The 8,781-nt window shown below is 48.2% G+C and overlaps 2 protein-coding genes across 2 annotated transcripts; both read left to right on the top strand.

Annotated features, from left to right (window-relative positions):
- The first annotated feature begins 365 nt into the window (after positions 1 to 365).
- LOC123425276 (protein WEAK CHLOROPLAST MOVEMENT UNDER BLUE LIGHT 1-like) lies at positions 366 to 4,740 on the top strand. Its single transcript, XM_045108953.1, has 3 exons — positions 366 to 616; positions 1,895 to 2,506; positions 2,624 to 4,740. The coding sequence occupies exons 2-3, from the start codon at positions 1,922 to 1,924 to the stop codon at positions 4,418 to 4,420; spliced, it is 2,382 nt and encodes a 793-aa protein (XP_044964888.1). The 5' UTR covers positions 366 to 616; positions 1,895 to 1,921; the 3' UTR covers positions 4,421 to 4,740.
- Positions 4,741 to 5,984: 1,244 nt separating this feature from the next.
- LOC123425277 (calmodulin-like) lies at positions 5,985 to 6,602 on the top strand. The gene has a single exon (XM_045108954.1). It carries the CDS (start codon positions 6,076 to 6,078, stop codon positions 6,349 to 6,351), a length of 276 nt encoding a protein of 91 aa, XP_044964889.1. The 5' UTR covers positions 5,985 to 6,075; the 3' UTR covers positions 6,352 to 6,602.
- Positions 6,603 to 8,781: the final 2,179 nt, after the last annotated feature.

Below are 8,781 nucleotides of genomic sequence, written 5' to 3'. Positions count from 1 at the left end.
ATGCGTGGTCAAACTGTCATCAATTGTGAACAACACGATCCCAAAATCCACAAATACAAAAGTTTGATAAGATAACACGTAAATCAAAATTGCTCTCCATGCATAATCCATGGTATTGGTACGGTGCAATCTTGATCGCCGATACTAGCCCACCGCCCACGGTGACCCACCAATTGGCCGCCCCCCAAAATCCAGCTTAAAATCGTCTCCTAAAAAATCCATCCTAAAATCAGCACCTGTGAGTAGATTGAAAAACCAGTTTTCGAACAAAACGAACAAAACGAACAAATCCACGGTGACACCCTTAGTTTTCGAACAAAACGAGAGGGGCTCTCCGCCAAAAAAAAGGAGTCCCACTCCCATCCGCTCCTCGCACGCAGTAATCAAATCCCAATCCCAGGTGTGAAGTGTCCGACCGTCCAGTGGACTCACGGGCCGGACAAAAACCCAAGCACACGTACACCACACCTCTCCTTCTCCTTCTCCCTCCCCTAGAGGAGAAGAAGAAAAGAAGGAAGCCAGAAATCGCGAGCACCAAGACCGGAGATCCGAATCGCCGCGAAAGGAGGCCCCCGATCGCTTCGTCCGCACGCACGACCCCCGCCCGCGCGATCGAGTAAGCTTCCTCCCCTCCCGCTTCAATCCGCCATTAATCTCTCCTGTTTCAGCACGTCTGGGCTGCGGCGGCCTGCCGAGTTCTTGATTCTTCGTCCGATGCGAGATTGGGCGACGGTTTCTGCGGTGCTTTTCTCCGTTTAATTTTCGAGGTTTTTCCTGTCGGTTTCGTTCCCGTGGATGTACAGTCAGTTGCAGGAAGAATCTAATTTTGGTCTGGGACTGAGGTAGCAGCCAACCAAAGATGGAAATCCCCCTTGTAGTTCGTTCCGTGGATTAGTAGGACAACTCGGTCTCGTTGTGCCATGATATCATGGGCGGTCCGGCAAGAATTTTTCAGTTTTTTTTTTTGGGGTGTTTTCGTCCCTGCGTGGAAGAAGAGCGCTAGAACCCCACTGCCATAAAAAAACTCTCTGTTTTATTTAAAGCCAGTTAGTTCAGTAGTACTACTAGAACTTCAATAAATATTTTACCTTGCTAGGTACAGTTAGTCATATAATCTTATTTATTAATACTACGTGTTATACTAGTTGGGTCTGTTCAATCATATTTAATACTATTATACTATCTAGGATTAGATTACCAATGAGGTCATGCCAAAATATGAGCCTGTACGGAGATGAGAATTTTTTTCTCCTGGAAGTCAAACATTCAAGTTTGGTTGATGCACATAGGAGTATAGGACTGACCATGATTTGAAGGAATTATGACCGAACATGATTGGAATGATTCGGCTCATAATTGTCACAAATAATAATGGTGTTGGGACAAGGAATTTTGCTATCCCTGCTCCATTATGACATAGTTTTAGGAGCTATAAAAATGGCATGCTTTATTTGGTTGCTTACTTTGGCTCTTTATTTAGAAAAGATGGTTTTAGGTCATGCATACATAAGGTTGGGTGCAAAAAGTAGCTGAATTATTGCAGACAGAAAGCAGGTAAGGTGTCAGTCGGTGGCAATGATTAGTGCATGTAGGGCAGGATCAGTAAAGTTCTTTTGGTGACTGCATATACATTTGGTGCACATAGTCATCGGTTGTTATTGCAGTTTTGTTGTCTCTGCTCCCCTTGGAACATGGATAGAGGCTTGGCATTGCAAAATAAGTTTGGGCTAAATGTTTGACAGCCTCACAATTGTTTTATTTCACACCACTCGGAAAAATCTAATGATAATGCTACTTCCCTCAAGTAATGCAGTGTACTCTTCTGGCTTGCTTGAATTTGTGCTATTATTCGTGTCTTGTAACATGATACTCACTTTCATTACACAATCTTTAGGAGCGAAACAGAGTGGAGGCCTGAGGAATGGAGTCGACTCATGCATCTGAAGAAAACAACTCAAAAGAGTCATCTCTGGTACAAATTCCAGAAACTTATGTGGATTCACCAACTCTGGAAGTCAGTAGCAATGGTGTTCACGAAAATATAAACGCAAACATGGAAAAGTCAGCTCAAGCAGCCACATCGGGTATCTCTAATGGTCTGCCAGTTGCTGCCAATGATTCGGAGTTATCTTCACACTCACAGGTATTGGCAAAGTCTCATCCTGATGTAACAGAGCACGGCGTGGAATCAAATTCTTCTACTGGCACAGGTCCTGAAATCCTCTCAAATTCAGGACCAACAGAGACATCCACACACTCGGTGAAGGGTCAGGCAGAGCATTCTTCTTCAGTATATCCCGTCGAAGTGAACCATGTTGAATACAAGACACGTTTTCAGAGAAAAATTGCTGTAAAACCAAAAGTAATAGAAGAGTCAGAAGCAAAACCCGAAAGTCCATATAAAGGCCTTATCGACACTGCTGCGCCTTTTGAGTCCGTGAGAGAAGCCGTCACCAAGTTTGGAGGAATCGTTGATTGGAAAGCTCACAAAGTTCAGATGCTGGAGGTAATTCCTGTTAAGTCTTAACCATACACATGCTCATAGTCGACGTGTTACATTATCTGATACATAACTGAATTTTAATCATGTAGACTACTCTAAAGGAATTTCCTTTTTACGCAGAGACGCAAGTTCATACAGCTTGAACTTGAAAATGCTCAGAAAGAAATTCCACAATGCAAAGAAGAACTGGAAGCTGCAGAGATGGCTAAATCACGGGTACTTGATGAACTAGAGACTACTAAGAGAATCATAGAAGAGCTGAAGCATGAACTGGAGAAAGCACAGATGGAAGAAGTTCAAGCAAAACAGGACTCTGAGCTTGCACAACTCAGGGTGCAAGAAATTGAGCGGGGAGTAGCTGATGATTCTAGTGTAATAGCCAAGACTCAAATGGAAGTCGCAAAAGAAAGACACGATAAATCTGTTGCTGAGCTTACATCAGTAAAGGAGGAGCTCAGAACATTGCGTGAAGAGTATGATACCTTAGTTAATGAAAGAGACAGAGCAATCAAAAGGGCTGAAGAAGTTTTATCTGCCGGGAAAGATATCGAGAAACGAGTGGAGGGACTGACTGTAGAACTGATTGCATCTAAAGGATGTCTTGAGTTGGCCCATGCTGCACATCATGATGCCGAAGAACGTAGAATCGGCGCAGTACTGGCGAAAGAGCAAGATTGCCTTGCTTGGGATAGAGAGTTGCTCCAGGCACAAGAGGAGCTGCAACAACTGAACAATAAGCTTATGTCCCAAAATGATTTGAAGAAGAATCTTGACGCAAATTTGCGCAAGTTGCATGTCCTCAAGTCTGAGCTTGCAGACTATGTGGAGAGTATATTGTGCAAAGAAGCTTTAGGAGTTGCCAAGGAGCATGAGTCTGAAGATGTTAGACAAATTAGCAGCTCAATTAAGGAAACTCTAGCTTCAACACAGAAAGAGCTCGAGGAGGTTAAAGCAAACATAGAAAATACAAAAACTGAGGCCAAATTGTTAAGAGTTGCAGCGACAACTCTCAGAGCAGAGCTGGACAGGGAGAAAGCCTCACTTGAGACATTGCAGCAGAGGGAAGTGATGGCATCAATTGCAGTTTCTTCACTAGAAGCTGAGCTCAACAGGACTCAGAAAGAGATAGAGTCTGTGAGGTCCAAGGAAGAAGATGCCCAAGAGAAAATGGTGGAGCTCCCTAAGATGTTACAGCAAGCAGCTCAGGAGGCCGAGGATGCCAAGGAGGCAGCTCAAGCAGCAGAAGAGGAGTTGAGAAAAGCCAAGGAAGATACTGAGCAAACCAAAGCAGCTGCAACTACGACAAGTAGCAGGTTATGTGCTGTTCTGAAAGAAATAGAAGCATCCAAAGCGTCTGAGAGGCTAGCACTTGCGGCGGTTCAAGCATTGAAAGAGAGCAAAGAAGCCAGCGACGTCGAGGATTCCCCCAGAGGAGTGACGCTTCCTCTAAGTGAGTATTACGCCCTTAGCAAGAAAGCACAAGAAGCTGAAGAGCTGGCAAATGAGAAGGTGACCGAAGCGCTGGCGCAGGTAGAGTCCGCGAAAGGGTCTGAACTAGAGAGCCTGGACAGGCTAACTGAAGCAACAAAGGAGATGGATGAAAAGAAGAGAACTCTTGAACTTGCATTGGAGAGAGCCGAGAGGGCAAACGAGGGGAAACTCGCTGCTGAACAGCAACTGAGGAAATGGAGATCTGACCATGAGCAGCGCCGGAAAATTCAGGAGGCCGCGAAACGTGCGGTTAACACTGTGAGCAGCCCATTTGTTGATACTTACCTGAAAGAGCAGGATTCACGGCTGCACATGTCAGGCAGTAGCTACGAGGACCATGTTCCGAACCGAAAGTTGCGAAAGAAAAAGTCGTTTCTCCCTCGAATGGGCTCATTTTTGTCGAGAAATACCCCGGCACAAACATAAGGAAACAGGTCATAAAGGCGTGGATCGACGAGCTGTACATTGCTGTAATAAGTTATTCAATTTATCTTGTAAGTTGGTTTCTGATCTAAGCTGTAATTTGTTGGTATAAACTCAGGGGGTATTTTTTTCACAAAAATCATTCTTTGGGCAACTTGCCAACTCAGGATAACTTTTGTGAGGAAAATGCCCGGATGCAGCACTGTTCTGTTCTGTTCTGTTATCTTCCTCCTCTTGCTTTAACATGTTAGCCCAACTGTTGAGCGCTGAATAAATGGGAGGCCATGCAGGCATGGTTAATCCTAGCATGTTTCCTTGTGCCATGCTTTTGTTGCTGCTGCTAGAGCGCTGGCGTTTATGGTTTCCCTGCAGGCGCCGTCACCGATCTGCCTCGTCTCGTGTGGCCTTTGGGCCATGGAGGTGTGGCGGTCCTTGCCGGCGGAAGGGTTAATGCTTTGTTTTTAGTTTTTTTTACAATTTATTTAGGGTTTGTATCTTGAGGAAAGTGAGCCGGCGGAGAGTCTATGTGAAGATGGAATAAGGTTCTTTCCGTCTAGCCTCCGGTCCTGGCAAGGCGTCTCACATCGTCGGAGGGCGATTGGAGGTGTGTCTCTAGTGGATCTCACGAGATTCGGTCGGGTGCGATTGGAGGTGTGTCTCTAGTGGATCTCACGAGATTCGGTCGGGTTTTTGTCTTCTGTGGATTTAGTCTTCGTCCATTTATGTTCATGTGTCTACAGGTTGGATCCTTCCGATAAACGCTTCTTTTCACCGATGGTGGTTGCTGTTTTGGTGCGTTGGTCCGTTGGGTACTTAGCATGATGACTTCCCGGCTGTCTACTACAATTAAGATTTGTTCGGTTTCAATGAAGGAGGGACGATGATCTGTCGTGCCTTCGACTTGTTTCAGTGTTTATAGTTGCTGCTTGGTGGTCTACAGACATGGAATTGAAATTCATTACTTCTCATGTTTTTTGTACTGGTCATGATGTTTGATGAATAGGTCGAAAGTTTTTTCCACAAAAAACAAAACCATGGCAGAACTAAATCAAATAAGCAGGTTTGGCGGGTTGGCATGGGAGTAACATGGAAGAACTTTCGACATTCTTGAGCAACTCTGGTAGAATCTCCTCCCTTTTTGCTCCCCTTTCGGATTGGTCGATCAACGGAGAATCTCCTACATCCAGGCCCTACCACTTCCCCCGCTAGGAATTTGTTCCCACGCCTCGTTGCTGCAATGCAAGCATAGGAATATAATCTTGTAGTAGTATGATTTTTTTGGAAATTTCAGGACAAAATGCAAGAATCGAACAAGGTGATACGTCTCTCGAAAAAGAAAACGCAACGTGATACATATAAACTTATTCGTCAGAGAATGTGACACGCACTTGCTGGCTAGCCTTGCGTGTAAAGACTGAAGAGAGATGCGATGCTCAAGCTACAGCCCTGAAAGTTCAGCTCGCCCTCCACCAAGGACGAGATGAGATTCAGATCAGCGCCCCCCTTGCAGCCTGCAGGCTGCAGATAGATAGAGACGAATAAAACCACGAGATGCTGCGTGAATTGAATCGACTATAAAAGGAGGCGCAGCCGCGAGAGGCCTCACACCATCCATCCACCTTAGCTAGCAGAGACACAGCTTGCGAACGCGGCGGGCAATGGCGATCAGGGGGATACCTTCGGCGCGGGAGATGACGATGGAGGAGTTCAAGGAGTGGCTGAAGCAGTTCGACGTGGACGGCGACGGCCGGATCAGCAGGGCCGAGCTCCGCGAGGCCATCCGCCGCCGCGGGGGGTGGTTCACCACCCTCAGGGCCGGGCGCGCCGTCCGCCGCGCCGACAGGGACAACAGCGGCTTCATCGACGACGCCGAGGTTGAGAACCTCGTCGCCTTCGCGAAGAAGGATCTCGGCATGAGGATCTCTGCCTGGTAGCCACCTGCCTGGACTGTGGCTCCATGGGTTTTTATCTTCTATGCTATGCTCGGCCTACTGAATGAAAATTAGTAACCACTACAGTAAGCGTCCTGTGATACAGCCATACAGGTTGAACTTGACATGGCAACTTGTCCTGAATAACACGTGTAAAATCAGGATATTTAATTAAGGTTCGCGACTATGCAGTAGATTGAAAAAACGCTCTTGTATGTTTTCACCCGAACCTATGAGAATTTCTTCTCACAGTATTTTTTATAATTTTCAAGTTCTTTGGAAATTTACAAAAAAGTAAAACCAAAGCTAAGCTAGGCTAGGCTGAACCAAAAGGGAAATGAAAAAAAAAGCACAATCTAGGCTAAGCTAGTGTAGTCCAAGGGAGTACAACAGCAGGGAGTCCATCGCTGAGGGAAAAGGAGAGGGCCAGCAAGATTATCTGAATGAATCTACCCAATCAGGGAGGGCAGCATAAGATTTCCTACTTGCCCTATGAACTAGCCAGTGGAGTTCCTCTTTGAATCGTTCCTGATATTCCATATAGCCTAGCAAAAGTAAAAGCTGGGGCGAATGCCTTTGTATCTCCAACAGGATGGCAACAAAGTCACACTCGAAGGATTCAATGATTTGTTGGTTGTACATAACACAAGTATAGTCAAAAACGCTTTTATACAGTGGGGTGAAGGGATACTTCTTTAAGAGCATCTCCAACGGCCGCGTCCAAAGACGCGCGCGCGGTAAACCCAGCTTTTAGCGCCAAGGTTGTTAAGATGATTTAATAGATGTGTCGGTATCGTTTTCATCTGCCGTTGGGAGTGACTGCTTTGCTAATCTATCCTGCCGCTCGTAACCTTTTTTTTCTCCCATCGATCGAATCGAGGAGGTCAAGTTTCGAGAGCCTCTCGCTTCTGATTATCAGTCATATCGTCGTCGAGCAGAACGCGCGGGACGTTTTGCGGCGCTCCAGCGGTGGCGGGAAACTCGCTCGCGCGGGAACCGCTTGCGCGCGCGCGAAAAGGCGACAGCTCGCGCACCATTTTTGCCGCACCGCTTCCGGCGCGCCTATAAAATGCGGCGCTCGCCACGCGCCTTTTCCACGACTCCTCTTCCTCTTCCTCTACCACGCGCGCCTCCACTGCTCCAGCGCCCCGCCACCGACGCGCCACCATGCCGCCGCGCCGCCGAGGAGCGTCGGGCTACCGCGGCGTCCGCCTACGCCCCAACGGCGGGTACTACTCCGAGATACGCTCCGGCGATCTCCGGCTCAGCCTCGGCACCTACGAGACGGCGCACGAGGCCGCCCGCGCGTTTGACGCGGCGGCGTGGCGCCTAGGCAGGCCGCGCGGGCAGATGAATTTCCAGGACGTCTACACGCTCCAGCAGGCGCTAGACGTCGCCCCGCCGCCTCGTCTTAACACGACACAAGACCGTGCGGAGCACGCTGCGCGGCATCGCCGCCTCCTCGTCGCCCAGGAGGACGAGCCGGTCATGGCGGAGTGGCGCCGGCGCCACCCGGAGGACGTCGCCTACGAGCAATACTACCGGGCAAGGCGCCGCGAGGAGGACACGCGAAGGCACCGCGAGGAGCGGTTGGACAGGCGTCGGCGGAAGGCATTGGCGAATGCGCAGGCGGAAGGTCGTTCTTCACGGAAAACGATGATCGTTGGTTGGACATATGGCTCTCAACCTCGGACGATACCGACGAGGATGATGATGGTGATGATGATAGCGACTAGGAGTAGTTTCTATCTAGTTGCATCGTAGTTTTTTCTATGCTTTCGAACTATCTATCTAGTTGCACCGATGTAAAATACCTTTGTATCGTTTTTTATTTATGCAATCTATCTAGTTTTTATTTATCTATGCTTCCGATTTATCTAAAATAAAAAAATGTTGTGAGCGCGCGCGCTGCATTTTAGCGCAGCTGCTGGAGCCAGCGCTGCGCGCCGCGCCAATCCAGGCGATGGGCGCGCGACAAACCAGTTTTTTGCGGGCGGCGCGTTCGGTGCCTGTTGGAGATGCTCTAAGAAGTGTCTGTGTGTGAGTACTACTACGTTGGAATGCCCCAAGCATCTACATCCAAACTCCTTATTTTCGTCTCAAACGCCCGGACAGACCATTCAATTACTGGTCGGTCATAAAAGACGGCACAGTCGGGCCCCTCCAACGGGCCTTAAGAGCATCTACACCCGGACCCCTCATATCCTCCTCAAATGCCCGGACCGACCGTTCGGTCACTGACCGGTCACGAAAAAGCAACCCAGACAGGTCTTTCAAACCGGCCTCAAACGCCCTGACTGACCGGCACCCCTCAAACCCGTCTCAAATATGAGGACGATATGAGGCTGCTCGGTCACGCCCAGACACCCTGCTCCACGTCAAAGCTATCTCACGCTGTTTCACATGAAGTCACACACCGGAGCTCTCGCCCAT

The sequence above is a fragment of the Hordeum vulgare genome, chromosome 2H (assembly GCF_904849725.1).
Source record: "Hordeum vulgare subsp. vulgare chromosome 2H, MorexV3_pseudomolecules_assembly, whole genome shotgun sequence".
Lineage (NCBI taxonomy): Eukaryota > Viridiplantae > Streptophyta > Magnoliopsida > Poales > Poaceae > Hordeum > Hordeum vulgare.
This window is presented reverse-complemented; position numbering and strand designations above follow the sequence as displayed.

What these genes read in the sequence shown, in the direction of transcription:
- LOC123425277 (XM_045108954.1), top strand. Translation starts at nt 6,076, where the DNA reads ATGGCGATCAGGGGGATACCTTCGGCGCGGGAGATGACGATGGAGGAG.
- LOC123425276 (XM_045108953.1), top strand. Translation starts at nt 1,922, where the DNA reads ATGGAGTCGACTCATGCATCTGAAGAAAACAACTCAAAAGAGTCATCT. An exon ending in ACAAAGTTCAGATGCTGGAG is followed by an intron (nt 2,507 to 2,623) that starts GTAATTCCTGTT and finishes CTTTTTACGCAG; the next exon opens with AGACGCAAGTTCATACAGCT.